The sequence below is a fragment of the Capricornis sumatraensis genome, chromosome 5 (genome assembly GCF_032405125.1).
Source record: "Capricornis sumatraensis isolate serow.1 chromosome 5, serow.2, whole genome shotgun sequence".
Taxonomy (NCBI): Eukaryota; Metazoa; Chordata; class Mammalia; order Artiodactyla; family Bovidae; genus Capricornis; species Capricornis sumatraensis.
The window spans coordinates 43,528,280-43,547,950 of NC_091073.1; the positions used below are offsets into that span (position 1 = coordinate 43,528,280).

At 35.5% G+C, this 19,671-nt stretch overlaps 1 protein-coding gene across 7 annotated transcripts in view; it reads left to right on the plus strand.

The window, feature by feature from the left end:
• The window catches only part of CACNA2D1 (calcium voltage-gated channel auxiliary subunit alpha2delta 1), a 526,060-nt gene that overhangs the window by 487,484 nt on the left and 18,905 nt on the right, over positions 1 to 19,671 (plus strand). For all 7 annotated transcript variants that reach the window (XM_068973034.1, XM_068973032.1, XM_068973033.1 and 4 more), the window contains 12 exons: positions 4,436 to 4,533; positions 5,697 to 5,784; positions 7,617 to 7,679; positions 8,351 to 8,454; positions 9,364 to 9,450; positions 13,061 to 13,128; positions 13,487 to 13,525; positions 15,105 to 15,176; positions 16,560 to 16,712; positions 16,798 to 16,850; positions 18,983 to 19,038; positions 19,432 to 19,561. In XM_068973034.1, coding sequence (XP_068829135.1) covers positions 4,436 to 4,533; positions 5,697 to 5,784; positions 7,617 to 7,679; positions 8,351 to 8,454; positions 9,364 to 9,450; positions 13,061 to 13,128; positions 13,487 to 13,525; positions 15,105 to 15,176; positions 16,560 to 16,712; positions 16,798 to 16,850; positions 18,983 to 19,038; positions 19,432 to 19,561 — 1,011 coding nt within the window. The remainder of the gene's footprint in view (positions 1 to 4,435; positions 4,534 to 5,696; positions 5,785 to 7,616; positions 7,680 to 8,350; positions 8,455 to 9,363; positions 9,451 to 13,060; positions 13,129 to 13,486; positions 13,526 to 15,104; positions 15,177 to 16,559; positions 16,713 to 16,797; positions 16,851 to 18,982; positions 19,039 to 19,431; positions 19,562 to 19,671) is intronic.

The window sequence follows — 19,671 nt, forward strand, 5'->3', positions numbered from 1 at the left end:
CTTGTAGTCCAAGGGACTCTCAAGAGTCTTCTCCAACAGCACAGTTCAAAAGCATCAATTTTTCGGTGCTGAGCCTTCTTCACAGTTCAACTCTCACATCCATACATGACCACTGGAAAAACCATAGCCTTGACTAGACGGACCTTAGTTGGCAAAGTAATGTCTCTGCTTTTGAATATGCTATCTAGGTTGGTCATAAGTTTTCTTCCAAGGAGGAAGCATCTTTTAGTTTCATGGCTGCAGTCACCATCTGCAGTGATTTTGGAGCCCCAAAAAATAAAGTCTGACACTGTTTCCACTGTTTCCCCACCTATTTCCCATGAAGTGATGGGACCAGATGCCATGATCTTCGATTTCTGAATGTTGAGCTTGAAGCCAACTTTTTCACTCTCCTCTTTCACTTTCATCAAGAGGCTTTTTAGCTCCTCTTCACTTTCTGCCGTAAGGATGGTGTCATCTGCATATCTGAGGTCATTGATATTTCTCCCGGCAATCTTGATTCCAGCTTGTGTTTCTTCCAGCCCAGCGTTTCTCATGATGTACTCTGCATATAAGTTAAATAAGCAGGGAGACAATATACAGCCTTGACGTACTCCTTTTCCTGTTTGGAACCAGTCTGTTGTTCCATGTCCAGTTCTAACTGTTGCTTCCTGACCTGCATACAGATTTCTCAAGAGACAGGTCAGGTGGTCTGGTATTCCCATCTCTTTCAGAATTTCCCACAGTTTATTGTGATCCACACAGTCAAAGGCTTTGGCATAGTCAGTAAAGCAGAAATAGATGCTTGCTTTTTCCATGATCCAGCGGATGTTGGCAATTTGATGTCTGGTTCCTCTGCCTTTTCTAAAACCAGCTTGAACATCAGGGAGTTCACGGTTCATGTATTGCTGAGCATTATTCCTCCATTTATGAGAATTACATGAATTAATTTTTGTATCTTTCTGGGATAATCATAAATAAGAAAGCACTTCAAAGATATGTTGGAATGAGAAATAAAAGTATGTGATCCCCAGTAGTTAAAGACTAATTTGTGATGTAAGACCTATGTAAGTGAAATAGAATGAGAACAAGCAGTATTTTAGAAATAATTTGGCAAATTTCTAATACCAAAGATCTTGTAGTTTCAAAGTAATTTAAGTTACAAATTTCGTTTGGTCGGAAACACAAAGTGAGCAAATGAGATTATATAGCTTTCAGATCATAAAGGTATTTTCAGGAAATGCAAATTGATCAAAACCCATCCAGAGGTTTCTCCATCTTGCTACTTAATCTTTTTTAGAAGAAAAAAAAAAATCCTCAGAAAAATCATGATCCAAAGTGTGTAAACCAGGTCTCTCATAGGAAAACAGAGCATCATAGAACGTTTACCAGCAAGTTTTCCAACTCATCCTGAGGGGAAGTCAGCAATTGTGGTAACCACAGAATGTTGCCTGTCACAGACTTGCCTCAGGTGATTCCTCTGGAACAAGAAGTAGTGATTATCTTCAGTTGTCAAGCTCCCAGCCATGTGCTAAACAATCGTTAGGCTAACAGGCAACTGACGTTGGTGCTGTCTGTTTAGCCACACATTCACACCTCAGATATTTAAGTCAGGCTATTGCTGCTTATTGCCTACTGCCTGGTAGGTGACTTTCTATTGTCCAGGATCATTCTTATTACTGGACAACTCATTCTTCTGACACAGTCAACACTTTGTTTTATCACATTTCTGTTAATTTTTTTTTTTCCTTCTGCTCCTATCCTAATTCAGCTTCTCTCCTTAATGACAGCTCCAACACTTTCACTGCTTTGCCATTAGAATACATCAACAAGTCAATAATATCTTGAGACTAGTTCAAAATTGGGTATAACCCAGCCAGTGAGGATAAAAACAAAAGCAAAACATTATGACATTGTCTAAATTAATTGCTCAGAACAGCCTTCTGTTGATAGAGGTCGAAGCTGCTTTTGGTTTGAAGCTTTGTAAGTATAAAAATTCATGAAGTAAAAGTTTAAAGCACATTGTATATTGTGTTAAAACACTAATTTGGGATCTGAAGACTGGCTTCACCTCTGGGCTTGACCATTTGCCAGTTAGGTGCCTTTGGATAAATCTTTTTACATCTTTACATCTCAGTTTCCTCACCATTGAAATATTAAATTATCTCCTGGTAAAGTTATTTTTAGAATTAAATGAGCAAATAATTTTAGAAATGCCTTTTAAATAATAACATGGAATTTTAAATGATTTTTATTAATAATTATTTTATTTAGTCTTTCTACAACATTTGACTTAATCCTTCTAAAATCTTGCCATCAGCTTCTAATTCTGTGAGATGCTACTTCAATCTATTGGCCTTTTGACTTTCAGGCTAGTGTTATTTCCCAAAAAGCATAACACTGTGGGAAGAAGTCGATTTTAGCTCTGTCAAAAACTGAGTATTAATTATGAAAACTTTTTAAACCTTGCCTCCAAACTAAAATTTTCAGTGAACCAAGAAGTTAGGACATTCTGTTGCTCTCTGCTCCCTGAGGCTTTGTGTTTTAAATCATGGGCTTGCATCTGAAAATGTTTCCTTTTTAATTGCATGTTTGTCTTGAATATTTGATTGTTTAGCCTGTTAGTTGTATTAACCTAGTTATTATGAATGCAGCGTTCTTATATTTATGGGACCTTACATTTAATCTGAGTTTTCAAAGTGCTTAGGACAGCAGTTTTCAAAGTATGAAGCCCAAACAATGGTTTCCAAACATTTTTTCCAAGGATTCACAAGGACAAAGCTGTTTTCCTAACAGTGCTAAATGGCATTTGTCTTCTTCATCATATTGATATTTCCGGTGCTGTGACAGCACAAAAGCAATGGTGAGCTGTTACCGCATTGGGAATCGAGGCAATTGTACTAAAGTGCACTGGTAGTCACTTAATCTTCAATGCAAGACACCCACATTGGGAAAAAAGCCAGTGTCACTTTAAAATATCCTTGAGCATGTATCTTTTAATACTCTGAATAAAGAAAATGGAAATTTACTGTATACTAGAGTAACTTGGCTGTCTCCAAAAAAAAAGAAAGAAAGAAAAGCACTTGTGATTGTTTGAATTGAGAGCTAAAATAGGAGTGTCTTGATTTTTTTCATGAAATGTTTTATTAGAAAGAAGGAATGACAGATGAAGTATGGTTATTCAGACTTGGGATGGCATTTTCTCAAAAATCCATTAAGTGAGCCTTTTACTTTGAAGAATACGACTGAAAGTAATTGTTCTCAGTGACAAAATCTGAGCTTTAAAACAGAAGTTAGAATTTTAGTAAAGTTATTACTATAAGCAGGACTGCTTTGCAGTAGTTATAGACTTATCTAATGAGATCAGTGATAGAATTTATGAATGTGAATTTTCAGTATAGTATAATGAAATGTGTCATTGTTTGAAAGATCTACATAATTCACATTTTCCAAATAACCAATTTATGATGTGAGAAAATCATGGGTGGGTGAAAGAGTCACTCAAAATGTAAGATGGTGCATTGAATTGTAATGTAACAGTGTAGAGAAGTTCATTGGTATTGTTTCAGATTCTGTATCACAAATGACAAAGCAAGAAATTACAAATATTCAAGTTTTAGTGTTATTTTAAAGCATAGTGATGTTATCTGAGAAGACAATTAAAATAATTCTCTCTTTTCCAACTGATTATTTTTATGAGGACTGATGTTTTTCATGTGCCAAAACAATCTTGCAGTCGATTGAATGCAGAGGCACGTTTGTCTTCTATTAAGTCAGGAGTTACAGAAATTTGCAAATAAGCGCATCAATGACACTTGTTTCTTCTAGATTATTTTCTGAAAATTCAATAATTTCTCATAAAAGTGCTATCATGTATTGGGTTTATTGAGATATTTAATAAATACATTTTAATTTCTTTATATTAATTTTTAAATTTCTTGATGTTAATTTCTAAATGTAAATTACTAACCTACAACAATCAATAATAGCTCAATCAGCAAAGAATCTGCCTGCAGTGCAGGAGACCTGGATTTGATTCTTGGGTTGGGAAGATCCCCTGGAGAAGGAAGTGGCAACCCACTCCAGTATTCTTGACTGGAGAATCCCGTGGACAGAGGAGCCTGGAGGGGTACAGTCCCTGGCATTGCAAGAGTCAGACATGGTTTAGTGACTTAACCACCAACCCACAGGAATAACGGAAGTTAATTTTTATTGAGCACCTTTTGGTCCAGAGGTCAAGAGCTTAATATATATTGTCTAGAACCTTTAGCACTTAATGAAAAAATATTGTTCTGTTATAGAGATGAGATGGAGATAACAATTCAACAACTTACAAAATCATGCACTAACTAAAAAAATAAAAATAAAAAAATTATTTCCACTACCTATGATTGCTATGAACATTTTTTTTAAAGTTTTGAGTTTAACACCTAATATCCTAAAATATGTTTTTCAGAGATTACTGCAATGACCTTAAAATATCAGATAACAACACCGAATTTCTTTTAAATTTTAATGAGTTTATTGATAGAAAAACTCCAAACAACCCATCATGTAAGTATGCATTTATATGCAATCATTGTTTCACTGTGTTTATATTCAAAGTGGTCAAATCTTGGTTCAGTTCAGTTTGTTGCTATGCTGGTTTATTTACTTTTTGTATTTTTAATGGTAAAATGAAACAATTTGACTCAATTTTTTGCATATATTAAAGAAATTTCATACTGTTATTAAGTAAACTTTAATTTTCAAAGCCAGGTATTAAATACTTGCAGATGGTCACCTGTAAATAAGATAGGCTTACCTTTACTCCTCTCAAATTTGAGTAATTTAATTTGGAATGATCTTCTGAAGGTTTTTTTCATTGCATTGTTCTTGCTATGTAGAGGAAAACACAACACAATTTTATCAAGTTATTTATATCCTCCAATTCATATAATGAGTTTTAATATTGATAGTATAAACACAAAACTAAATAAAGATATAACACCTAATAATTTTCTCTCCTTGATATTCTATTTTTATCACAATTAACATTAATCTTAAAAAGTATGGATCTATAACTCTCCATTTTATGAAGTAAATCAAGTTGAAATAGATAAATTTTACTAGTTAGTTTTTAACCATTTTATTTGTCTTTTAGATAAATTTGCATCATTTTGCTATGAAACCTCATAGAGATTTATGGATTCTTGGCTCTTAAAACATTTCAAAATCTTAACTATTCTTTTTTTCCTAAAAATACCCTAGTTATTAAAAGGTAGTATCAGCAGAAAATGCAGAGATCATAGGAAATAAGAGGAAGAACCATTTTTAGGCTTAGAACATAATGAAAATATAAAAGAAATTATGAAATTACTTGCAACATTGATTTATATATATTATAGATTAAAATAATGGTCTCCTTTCCTAGAGTGAATTGAAATGAAGTCTATGAAATTATGATGCTTTGAAATCCCTATTTTTTGATGACATTTAGAAAATAACTTAGCCCATTTACAATTGGCTTTTCCACTTTTAATTATGTCCATAACCTGAAAACTGGGAGAAAGAGGAACACACATGAAAATGCAGATAACTAATAAGGGTACATTTATAAATTCATAGAAATATTACCCACTCTAAATTGCTTTGGAAATTTAAAAAATACATTTGTTTCATTATTATCCTAATTAAACTATGTGGATATAATTAAGCCTCTCCTTTTTCTGTGTTAGGCAACACAGACTTGATTAATAGAGTCTTGCTGGATGCAGGCTTTACAAATGAACTTGTCCAAAATTACTGGAGTAAGCAGAAAAACATGTAAGTATTTGTTCTTATTAATAAAAAGATAAATATTCTGTATTTCAGTTTAGCAACTCTGGGAAATTTGGGGGAAATTGGCCTCATAGATTTAAAGTTTATTATCTTTAATAACAATTTCTCAAGAAAACCATTTTGCAGTTGTTGAATTTTTAGTATTGGATGTGTGTCTGAGCTAACATCAGCCATTACTCAGCTTTACGTATTTACACACCTCACTGTGAATAACCAAATTAAACTGATGTGCTTGCATGTGTCTCAGTGTTTGAGGTAAAATAGGATCTCTAGAGAACGTTCAGTTAGCTTTCTTTTTTTTTAATTTATGTATTTTTTTTTACTTTACAATTTTGTGTTGGTTTTGCCATACTTCAACATAAATCTGCCACGGGTGTACATGTGTTCCCAATCCTGAACCCCCCTCCCACCTCCCTCCCCATACCATCTCTCTGGGTCATCCCAGTGCACCAGCCCCAAGCATCCTGTATCCTGCATCGAACCTAGACTGGCGATTCATTTCTTATATGATATTATACATGTTTCAATAGTACTTCCCTGCACCCAGTCACGGAGAAGGCAGTGGCAACCCACTCCAGTACTCTTGCTGGGAAAATCCCATGGGCGGAGGAGCCTGGTAGCCTGCAGTCCGTGGAGTCGAGAAGAGTCCAACATGACTGAGCAACTGCACTTTCACTTTTCACTTTCATGCATTGGAGAAGGACATGGCAACCCACTCCAGTGTTCTTGCCTGGAGAATCCCAGGGATGGCGGAGCCTGGTGGGCTGCCGTCTATGGGGTCACACAGAGTCGGACACGACTGAAGCAACTTAGCAGCAGCAGCAGAACATCCAGTCAAGAAATTGAGAAATCTGATGATTGTTCTGTTCCAGTCTCTTCTCCACTCCATTTCTAATCAGCCACCAAATGATAAATATTTTTTTCTAAAAAAGTTTTCCTCTCTTCTTCATTCTCAAGGTTCTAATGTTTTTCCATTTCTAGGACATCACAGCCGGTGATTTTTCTGCCTTTAGTGCTTCTGATTTCTCTGCCCATAGCCCGTCCCCATCTATTCTCCATGTAACACAGACTTGCCAGAGTCTCACTTTTAAAACAGAGTCCTAATTTCAGGATAAAGGTGAAGCAGGCTCTCCAGCTTGGATTTCAGGATCATAGATGAGCTGACCATTCTTCAGAAGCTTATACTTGAAATGTTACTTCCTATTGTTTCTCAGCTCGTGCCTTACGTTTCTGTGCACCAAACGCTACGACTCTCCACTAACTTCCCCTCACATGTACTCTTTGCTTTACATGGGGTGTCTTCCTGTCATCTCTGTTAAGTCCCATTTTGTCTTCAAAATGTTACTATATCATTGTTTCTTATAAAATGTCTTCCTCGAAGATCCTCTCTTTAACTATTTCTTAGATATTTTAACTGTTAAACTGTAGTGTGCATCTATTGATATATTTACCTTGGCTTGCTTTGTCTTCAGTTCAGTCCAGTTGCTCAATTGTGTCTGACTCTTTGTGACCCCATGAACCACAGCATGCCAGGCCTCCCTGTCTATCACCAACTCCCAGAGTCCACCCAAACCCATGTCCATTGAGTCAGTGATGCCATCCAATCATCTCATCCTCAGTTGTCCCCTTCTCCTCCTACCCTCCATCTTTCTTTCCCAGCATCAGGGTCTTTTCAAATGAGTCAGCTCTTCACATCAGGTGGCCAAAGTACTGGAGTTTCAGCTTTGTCTTAGGAACCCATTTTATTTCTCTTTGTACCACCATCTAAATATCGTACAAAGACTCAGTTGAACAAAACTTTCCTTCTTCTGTTTCAGCAAGGGAGTGAAAGCACGATTTGTTGTGACTGATGGTGGGATTACCAGAGTTTATCCGAAAGAGTAAGTTCAAATAACATCTGTAAAAGTTAGTACATTACAGAGGACTACTCCAAGGATCTGTGCATTACTTTACTAGGAAGCTATTCTACAGAGAAACTGATCACTATTAAATTAGAGTTTATTTAAAGTACTTAATTGTTAAAAAACTCCATTCTTGAAAAACATGCTATGATTCTTCAATTGTATTTTCCCTTGTCACCTATATTACAGAATTTAAGAAGTTTTAAAAGAGATTTTTCTCTTTGTAGACATAACTAACCTGGTTAAATGAACATAATGTTATTATGAATATGACTATTGGCAATATTTGCATAGCACTTCATTATTTTCACTCATGTATGGATTTTATCTGTGTTTATCTTCAGAAGAGTCCATAAAGTGGGCTCTGTAGGCTTTTTAATATTAATTGACTTACTAAATGATTTGTCCATAATTACCTGGCTAGTAAACGTCAGAGTAAAACTTGGAGTCAGCTTTTTCTGCTCCTTAATTTAACTCTGTGCTGATCTATTGCTTAGTAATGAATGTCATTTACACCATTAATTACCACTAACTTCCTTACATGTACCAGAGATGCAGACATATCTGTAAAGTTCAGTGATGTCCACAAATGGAAAAGTAAGTTATCAAATAGATTAAAGAATAAAAATGATGAGCCACTTCCTCCTTAGGGCTGGAGAAAATTGGCAAGAAAACCCAGAAACATATGAGGACAGCTTCTATAAAAGAAGTCTAGATAACGATAACTATGTTTTCACTGCTCCCTACTTTAACAGTAAGTACTACTTTACAATTCATTCATCTCAATTCCCCTTTTTAAAATAAATTATTGTTACTACCTGCTTTCCAGCCAAACAATATATTTTATGATAGTTGCTCGGATCAGTCATTATTAATTATGAACCATATGCATGACACTGGAAAGACTGAAGTATCCGTTTAGTTGAAGAAGTAAAATGCATCTGCAGGAAATCAGCCAACCAGTAATGTGAATACAGCATATCTACAGACATGCACGGTACAGTGAAACAGATGTAGATGATCCCGAATTTCACAAACTGCAAATACACTGAAGAATGTTTAGTGAATTTTTAAAAATGTAATTTATCAGTTTACTCTGCTTTAGTCAGTATCAGTTGCATACTATTTGTACAAATTATTACTAGTCTATATTTTAAAAATATTCTATTGGGTTGTTTCCCTAAAACTTTGTATTTTAATCCATCAGCCTTTCTAGAGGGTGGGCTTATTACCATCATTTTTACAAATGGAGAAACTGAAGTTCAGGGAATTTCAGTTTTTTCCAGGGACATGTATCTTTTACAGCAGTTTCATGCATCTAAGATCAGTCTTTCTGCTTCGCCACAGCAGCCGCCTCAATATTTTAGCAGGTTTCATAAACCAGAGATTTGGTGTGCGTCCTTTAACTTGTGACAGTGATGCAGCCAAGCTAATAAGTCCCATTCCAAAGTCAATTAATGCAGCCAATTCATGGACACTCCAGTTAGCCTGGTACAAAAAGGAAGAAAAGGGAAGAGGAGACCATCCACTCCTTGATAACATATCTATGCTAGAATATTTAAGCAAAATACTGTTTTCCTATATATATTTAAAGAAATAAAGAAATATAATATTATTTGATTTAGCTAGAGCGGTTTGTTTTCCTTTTTTTTTTTTCTTTTAGAAAGTGGACCTGGTGCTTATGAATCAGGCATTATGGTAAGCAAAGCTGTAGAAATTTACATCCAAGGAAAACTTCTTAAACCTGCAGGTAAGTATATATACTATCCACATACACAGGACTGAAATTAAATGTGACCTACTATTTCTAATATCAACTAGCAGTACTTATCAGGAAGGCTATCAATAAGCTTCAACCAAAATACAGTCAAAGACAGGCAAGTGTGAAAAAGAAAATGAGACACAGTTACCTATGAGATTGGGGATAAAATTAAATTGATACTATAAAGAGTTGACAACTTTTTCGAAGAAGTATGTTTATGTTTATACACGGTTGACACAAATTTATGGAGTCAATTTTATACTATATATCAAAATTCTAAATGTTTGACTGATGTAGCAATCTCACTAGAAATCTAACCTATAGAGTATTTCAAATATACAAAAGTAGAGGGAATTCCTTGGCAGTCCGTTGGTTAGGACTTCACGCTTCCACTGCACAGGGCACGGGTCCGATCCCTGGCTGGGAAACTAAGATCTCACATGCCATGTAGCAGAGTAATATCGCCAAGGATGTAAATGTTTATGATATTTTAAACATAAAAAGTTGTTTCCATCATTGAGAAAGATATATTATGTCATATCTATATTATATATCTTTTAAAAAGTAGGGATCTTTTTTAAAAGCTTAGAATAAAGAATATGGAATTTTTGGTAAACTAAGTCAAGCAAATGCAAAAGTTCTTAAAACTGAGCATCTGTGGGAGTTAGAAGTCGGCTAGAGTAAACAGATAAATAAAAGTTAAGGAAAAAAAGTATTATGTAAATCAGTGTTGTTTGAATTCTATAAAGGGTGTAGAAAGACCAGATTGAAAAAGCTGATAAATCCTTTTCTGCTCCTGAGGGCAGTTTTAGCCCTCAGTGGTTCAACTACATAGATTCACTGTCACTCATGCAGTGACCAACGCATTCGCTCCTTCCTCCATTCACACAGGTGCTTATTTACTCATCTAGCCTTACTTACTCTTTCAGTCTCTCATTCATGTGCCCTTTCCTACCCACTCACCTGCTCATTTCTCCACACTTTAGCAAACATTCCTTCAGCAACTACTGCGTGCACTGGTTAGGTTAGGGAAGCCCCTTCAAGCTCACCCTGCAAATGACTTCATATTTATAAACCTATTCCTGACACTATCGATTTTTTAAGCTTATTGTATTAATTGGAAAGGTTGTAGAAAATAAACTATGAATATAAAGAAGTTTATGTAATAGCTTAAGAGCTATTAAACATTAGGTTTCCCTAATGCCCCAGATGATAAAGCATCTGCCCACAATGCAGGTAGATCTGGGTTCGATCCCTGGGTTGGGAAGATCCCCTACAGAAGGAAATGGCAACCCACTCCAGTACCCTTGCCTGGAAAATCTCATGGACAGGGGAGCCTGGTAGGCCTACAGTTCATGGGGTCGCAAAGAGTCAGACACAACTGAGCGACTTCACTTAAGGGCTATTAATATTACTTGATGAAAACATCAAGAAACATATCTCTAATTTTAAAATTATATTCAATTTAATGCTATTTTATAAATTACCTAAATTATCATTAGCAAAATATATATCTAGCTAATTAAATGTGTAACCTTTTACATGAATTTGAATTAGCATTCTCAGTGTATCTGCAATTAAATGGATATTCTTTTTTTTAAGAAACTTACATTTGCTTCCCTCAGTTCAGTTCAGTTCAGTTCAGTCTCTCAGTCATGTCCTACTCTTTGCAACCCCATGAATTGCAGCACGCCAGGCCTCCCTGTCCATCACCTACCCCCGGAGTTCACTCAGACTCACGTCCATCGAGTCAGTGATGCCATCCAGCCATCTCATCCTCTGTCGGCCCCTTCTCCCTCTGCCCCCAATCCCTCCCAGCATCAGAGTCTTTTCCAATGAGTCAACTCTTCGCACGAGGTGGCCAAAGTACTGGATTTTCAGCTTTAGCATCATTCCTTCCAAAGAAATCCCAGGGCTCATCTCCTTCAGAATGGACTGGTTGGATCTCCTTGCAGTCCAAGGACTCTCAAGAGTCTTCTCCAACACCACAGTTCAAAGGCATCAATTCTTCAGTGCTCAGCCTTCTTCACAGTCCAACTCTAACATCCACACATGACCACTGGAAAAACCATAGCCTTGAGTAGATGGACCTTAGTCGGCAAAGTAATGTCTCTGCTTTTGAATATGCTATCTAGGTTGGTCGTAACTTTTCTTCCAAGGAGTGTCTTTTAATTTCATGGCTGCAGTCACCATCTGCAGTGATTTTGGAGCCCAAAAAAATTAAGTCTGACACTGTTTCCCCATCTATTTGCCATGAAGTGATGGGACCGGATGCCATGATCTTTGTTTTCTGAATGTTGAGTTTTAAGCCAACTTTTTCACTCTCCACTTTCACTTTCATCAAGAGGCTTTTTAGTTCCTCTTCACTTTCTGCCATAAGGGTGGTGTCATCTGCATATCTGAGGTTATTGATATTTCTCCCGGCAATCTTGATTCTAGCTTGTGTTTCTTCCAGTCCAGCGTTTCTCATGATGTACTGCACATATAAGTTAAATAAGCAGGGTGACAATATACAGCCTTGACGTACTCCTTTTCCTATTTGAAACCAGTCTGTTGTTCCATGTCCAGTTCTAACTGTTGCTTTCTGACCTGCATACAGATTTCTCAAGAGGCCCATCAGGTGGTCTGGTATTCCCATCTCTTTCAGAGTTTTCCACAGTTTATTGTGATCCACACAGTCAAAGGCCCTGGCATAGTCAAGAAACCAGAAATAGATGTTTTTCTGAAGCTCTCTTGCTTTTTCCATGATCCAGCGGATGTTGGGAATTTGATCTCTGGTTCCTCTGCCTTTTCTAAAACCAGCTTGTACATCAGGAAGTTCACAGTTCACGTATTGCTGAAGCCTGGCTTGGAGAATTTTGAGCATTACTTTACTAGCATGTGAGATGAGTGCAATTGTGCGGTAGTTTGAGCATTCTTTGGCATTGCCTTTCTTTGGGATTGGAATGAAAACTGACCTTTTCCAGTCCTGTGGCCACTGCTGAGTTTTCCAAACTTGCTGGCATATTGAGTACAGCACTTTCACAGCATCATCTTTCAGGATTTGAAAGAGCTCAACTGGAATTCCATCACCTCCACTAGCTTTGTTCATAGTGATGCTTTCTAAGGCCCACTTGACTTCACATTCCAAGATGTCTGGCTCTAGATGAGTTATCACACCATCGTGATTATCCGGGTCATGAAGATATTTTTGTACAGTTCTTCTGTGTATTCTTGCCACCTCTTAATATATTCTGCTTCTGTTAGGTCATACCATTTCTGTCCTTTATCGAGCCCACCTTTGCATGAAATGTTCCCTTGATATCTCTAATTTTCTTGAAAAGATCTCTAGTCTTTCCCATTCTGTTCTTTTCCTCATTTCTTTGTATTGATCACTGAAGAAGGCTTTCTTATCTCTTCTTGCTATTCTTTGGAACTCTGCATTCAGATGCTTATATCTTTCCTTTTCTCCTTTGCTTTTCACTTCTCTTCTTTTCACAACTATATGTAAACTATTTGCCTCCTTAGAAATTTTCAAATGTGAGAGGAAAGATAAGTGACAATTATGGCTACATTTCTTAAAAATTTTGTGTTAATTTTTCTTTTCATGGTTTTTCAGTTGTTGGAATTAAAATTGATGTAAATTCCTGGATAGAGAATTTCACCAAAACATCAATCAGGGATCCGGTAAGATATATTTTTTTTAATTCCTATGCTACATTTACTAGTTTCAAAAAATCAAATACAGTGGCAAAATCAACTTTTAATGCTACTACACTGAAGCATAGTTATGAATTCCTGTTTTTTTCAGAGATTTTCTTTGTTTAGTCAACCAATAATAAAAATTTTATCAATGTAAGAATTTAAAATGCCCATTTAAATATTTATTGATATTCTCTAATTTATAAAGGTAAAACTAATCATTAGACTATCATTTAATCTTTTATACTAGCTAATTATTATAATATGGTAATAATTAAATGATATAATTAAAATCCAGTTATTAAGAAAATGTGAGGTGACAATTGTACTTTCTGTCTTTCAGTGTGCAGGTCCAGTTTGTGACTGTAAAAGAAACAGTGATGTAAGAAAACTCTTTAAAACGGAATCTTTAAATACAACTTTTTGTGTTACTCTTTCTAAGACTAATGGTAAAAAAAAAAAATGCAGGAAGTTTTCATCAGATACCAAAATAATATTGTATGGAACTGTGAACTTATTCACTGATGAGAATTTGAATTATATGCTTTTAATTCCTAAATTTAAACTTTAGAAACATTTAAAAATATTCATTTAAAAGCTGTATCAATATGAACTATATTCTCTGTGGACCCAATTGTGTTAGATTCTTTTGCATATATTTATTTCAGCTTTGTTTCTGACCATGGTTTCTAACTGAAGCATACTTATTATCAATGTAGTCTTCCCTCATCTTTTGCATTTTATCTGAGTATTTTTGTGCTGTATTTATAGTGGTGAGAAAGTTTCTTTTAACTGAACCTTAGAATTATAAAAAACGTTTAACTTGCCTGGATTGGATTCTATCACTTCCATTTTTGTTTGAGCAATTGAAAAAGCTAATATGAACCTTTTGTTTACAGTTTAAGATGTCCTACGAATGATACTAGATCAGTTATGCCTGGAGAAGGAAATGGCAACCCACTCCAGTATTCTTGCCTGGAAAATCCCATGGACAGCAGAGCATGGTAGGCCACTGTCCATGGGGTCACAAAGAGTCGGACACGACTGAGCAACTTCACTTCACTTCTTCATACTTAATAAGAATTCCCCTATTTTCTTTGAGTCCTCGTATGTATGTCTAAATGTTTACAAGGGAAGCAGGAGTTTCGTATTGTTTTATCACTGCTAAATCTTGAGAAGCCATAAGCCAGTAATTTTAATTATTGTAACATTCATTTTACATAGACCATGTATCAGCTGTTTTTAGAGCAAAGGTTTTAGCAAGCTTCTTCCATATTAGGAAAACAGAATGTATTATGTCCTGAATTCTGAAAACAATGCTTTTAATTGTAATTTCATATGGTAAAACTATTAAATTGATTCATGTATTTAAGCATAATTTAAACTGGGAACATTTTAGGATATATGATTATTTTTCCTTAAAGGCATTTTTTTCTCTTGATTCTTGCTTTTACATCCCAAATTACCCAAATATTTTTAATATAAAACAATTACAAATAACCTCATGGTGCTGCTTTTTCTTTTTAAGTCTGTGATGGATAGTGCCCCAAATGGATTTTTTAAAATGTCTTTCTTGTCAAAATCTTAAGTATGTGTTTAAATAATAATAATTTTTAAAAATGATACATTATTAAATATTTGATTTATCCAGTTTCCTGGTTCATTAAGATGACCACAGAGTGACAAAAGGATTTTTTCTGATTTGTTCTTATGTATTGTTCAGACTGAGTTGACAATTTTAATGGCTGGATGGTGGTGGAATTTCAAGCCCTGATGGTTTGATAGCAATCTATGCATACCCTTATTTCATCAGAATCTCCTGAGCACATACCTTCAAGATAAGATATAGTTATTTAAGCTTTTCTCCTATTTTTATTGTTATAATCGTCTACATAAAATGGAGACATAATGTAACTTAACCTTCCTTAAAAATGTATTAACTGCTATTTTTATTTTGATAGGTAATGGATTGTGTTATTCTAGATGATGGTGGGTTCCTTTTGATGGCAAATCATGATGATTATACTAACCAGGTATGTACCTAAAGTGGGAAGGGGTAGAGTTTCCAAGGTGTGTTTCCTTGATCAACATTATGAAACTCCTCCAAACCACTATAAAAATTGATAACCAAAGTGTTTAATGTAATATAAACCATAAAAAAATACATCCTTAAAATAGTTTTCCTTTTACTTGTTAGTCAGTTTTACTTTCTGGTACTGTTTCTGTTAAAACTTATTTGCTAAAGATTTTAACATGGTATGAACTCTTTTATTTTTGATTTCTCAGGAATTTAGAAAATTTTCACATATTAGTCTGTTGATAATATGAGTCTTAATACAAACTGCTTTGAAACAGATGAAGATTCTAACACCAAATTTGCCAATTGTCAGTGTAGGCTCTTTGGTTCATAGAGGATTTTAAACAAAGTAGAATTAATTGCCAAATAATTCCACTTCTGAATTGATATATCTGGCTTCTCTTTAAAAAACAAACAAAAAAATCTCTCAGTCCTGGACTGTTTTCTTAAATGACATTATTTATGGATTGGAAGTGATGAGTTTGAGGTTGTCCCTATCAGTTCAGTTCAGTTCAGTCTCTCAGTCGTGTCCGACTCTTTGCGACCCCATGAATTGCAGCACGCCAGGCCTCCCTGTCCATCACCATCTCCCGGAGTTCACTCAGACTCACGTCCATCGAGTCAGTGATGCCATCCAGCCATCTCATCCTCTGTCGGCCCCTTCTCCCCCTGCCCCCAATCCCTCCCAGCATCAGAGTCTTTTCCAGTGAGTCAACTCTTCCCATGAGGTGGCCAAAGTACTGGAGTTTCAGCCTTAGCATCATTCCTTCCAAAGAAATCCCAGGGCTCATCTCCTTCAGAATGGACTGGTTGGATCTCCTTGCAGTCCAAGGGACTCTCAAGAGTCTTCTCCAACACCACACTTCAAAAGCATCAGTTCTCCGGCACTCAGCTTTCTCCACAGTCCAACTCTCACATCCAAACATGACCACTGGAAAAACCATAGCCTTGACTAGACGGACCTTAGTCGGCAAAGTAATGTCTCTGCTTTTGAATATGCTATCTAGGTTGTCCCTATAGATGGGACTTAATCCAATTCATCACAGTCCTCGCAAGTTTCTTTTTCTAATTTCACCATTTATCTCATTTGATTGTGACTTAGTGCATAGTAAACTGTCCATTTCTTACACAGATAGCATTGGGAGCCATTCAGTAATGAGAACACCTAATCTCATGGGAGTTCTTTCAAAGTGTCATATACTCATTTATTACTTGCTTTTGTTTTTAAGCTCCTCAGTGGTTTTATTTCAGTTTCTTTGCATCATTTCTTTTCTTTGTACTGATTCAAGTGTTAATAAAGTTTCAAATGTAAGCCAAATAATATTTTTTTCTGTTCCAGATTGGAAGGTTTTTTGGAGAGATTGATCCAAGTTTGATGAGACACCTGGTTAATATATCAGTTTATGCTTATAACAAGTCTTACGATTATCAGTCGGTGTGTGAGCCAGGAGCTGCACCAAAACAAGGAGCAGGGCATCGCTCAGCATACGTGGTCAGTAATATCCACTCAGCTTCCCATTGTGTCAGAGGGACACTCCGTGCGCATTAGTGTAATACTCTCTTATCCTGTTTTATAGCCATCGATAGCCGACATATTACACATTGGCTGGTGGGCCACTGCTGCTGCCTGGTAAGTCCACATTTTAGTTTTATTGGTAATGAGAAAAAAGTGTTGTAACATAGGAAATAATTTGATGAAAATGCAGACATGTAGATAATTATTATGGCAACTACATTATTTCCTACAGCACACATTGTTAATAGTCATAAGTATGCTTTTCTTAAATGATCAGTGTAAAACCATTACAGTTATTCAGCTTTTTCTGTGAAAATAGTTATATTATGCAAACTTCTGCCTCTTCAGGGGATTCTTTTATCTATGGATCTGTTGAAATTCTTTTCACTGGTATTTTGTGTTTATATTGTACTCAGTCCTTAAATTTTAGGCATCACATTGATCTACAAAAATTTACTAGTTATTGTCTTAAATACCCATGTTAAATATCTTCATCCATCAGATTCATGATATGATGACTTCTCTTTCTACTTCTTCACTCTTCATACAAAGGCTGGCCTCATTTTAGAGGCCTCATATTCCTGAAATGGATCTAATTCTTTCTTTTCACTGGTTCTATCCTTCCTCCCATTTCCCCTCTACCTATATCCTGCCACCAATGAAAAGAAGACTTTTAAATTGCTTATTGAGGCACTGTGGAAAGTCTGGAAGATCAAATTTGTCATTGTTTGGGTCTGGTCAGTCAAGTAACTAATCCTCCTGTTATGTCTGGGTCCATTCCCTCCCTTCCTCCCTGTTTCTCTTTTGTATCGTTACCCTGCTGTATTGTGTAAGTTTTGTTCCATGTAGATTAATACATAATGTTCACTTGATTTTGAGGCTTTCCCAGCTAAAATTAAATGATTATGCCATTTTATTAAAGTAGCAAAGATTTTGGATAAGAAAGCTTTGGTACATGTACACAATGGAGTATTACTCAGCCGTTAAAAAGAATTCATTTGAATCAGTTCTGATGAGATGGATGAAACTGGAGCCGATTATACAGAGTGAAGTAAGCCAGAAAGAAAAACACCAATACAGTATACTAACACATATATATGGAATTTAGAAAGATGGCAATGATGACCCTGTATGCAAGACAGGAAAAAAGACACAGCTGTGTATAACGGACTTTTGGACTCAGAGAGAGAGGGAGAGGGCGGGATGATTTGGGAGAATGGCATTCTATCATGTATACTATCATGTAAGAATTGAATCGCCAGTCTATGTCTGACGCAGGATACAGCATGCTTGGGGCTGGTGCATGGGGATCACCCACAGAGATGTTATGGGGAGGGAGGTGGGAGGGGGTTTCATGTTTGGGAACACATGTAAGAATTAAAGATTTTAAAATTTAATTAAAATAAATAAATAAATAAATAAATAAAATAAAATAAAAAAAAATAAAGTAGCAAAGATTTTAGATTAAAAATCTGATTTCTTAAAAATTATGAAGAATGGAAAAATGATACTTTCTGTTGTAAAATGCTATTTAGATAGGCTTTACAAAGGTTTTCTACATCTCATAGTCATCCTGAAATATTTGATTGTTTTTATGCTATTTTCTGGCCAGAAAATCCCTCCTCCTCAACTTCCCCTTCCCTTCTCCCCACTTTTAACTAAACTCAGTTCCAGATGAATTTTTACCAGTATTTGGCTCAATTGTCATTTATTGTAAAACTGAAATGTGCCATATGTCCTATATTAAATAGGTATATTTTATTTCATGAATCCCACATTATGGATTTTATTTTATGCTGCCTTAAATAAATAGTTGTTAATAAACCCATGGTACACAGTCATTTTTGTTTTGTGGTGTTTTTTCCCTACCATACAGCTTCAGTATCTAAAATACGGATAAAATCTTGAATGTCAGAACTATGCACTAAAATGATGACATTCTCCCTGGAGTTATCAGTTCTCCTCACTCAGATTTTATATTAGGTATCTTCACACTTTATGCGTCCTTCACAGGGTCCTGAGGATAGCTGACTTCATGACTTCTTTTACAGAAAGAAATTTACAATGTCTTATATAATTTAAAAAACACTTCTATAAAAATGCTTGCAAATTCTCAGTTTTTCCAGAAAGATGAAAAAAGGAATATGTTTATGTGTACATGCAAAAATACTCTGGTTTTTATGATATAATTTATAAAATAAAACACCTAGCTTTTTATCAATAGTTTTTTTGTATTTAAAATTTAGGTCTATTCTACAGCAGTTTCTCTTGAGTTTGACCTTTCCACGACTTCTTGAGGCAGGTATGTAAATAGCTCAGATGCTATCATAATAACTTAAAATTTTCTTTTTGGGTGTGCTGAGTTCAAATTCAGAGAGAGAGAGAAAGTGTGTGTGTGAGAGAGAGAGAGATTGACCATTTAACACTTTTGTAGGTTACATTCTTTTTGTCACAACTTTCCTAATGCCTTAGAAACATTCCTAGGTCACATTGATTTCTGTTTTGTAGCTGTTATATATTCAAATTGATTTATTCTAATGATAGTTATTGGGTACCTTTAGGCGCTGCCACTATACCAAATGGAGGAACTAGCCAATTATGGTGCCTGCCCTTATACTGATTGATTTGTTTTGCTCTTTGAGAAATGGAGGCTCTGGGAGACCCCTAATAATAATGGTCTTTGTTTTCCCCACAGTTGAGATGGAAGATGATGACTTTACGGCCTCTCTGTCAAAGCAGAGTTGCATTACTGAACAAACTCAGTATTTTTTCGATAATGATAGTAAATCATTTAGTGGTGTATTAGATTGTGGAAACTGTTCCAGGTAATTCGTTTCTTCAATTCTGGACTAGTCTTGTTTCGCTAAGAAATTGTACTCACTTTTATAATCATTACAGAAAATAACAGCGATTGTCATTTGAGTGTGAGAGATGA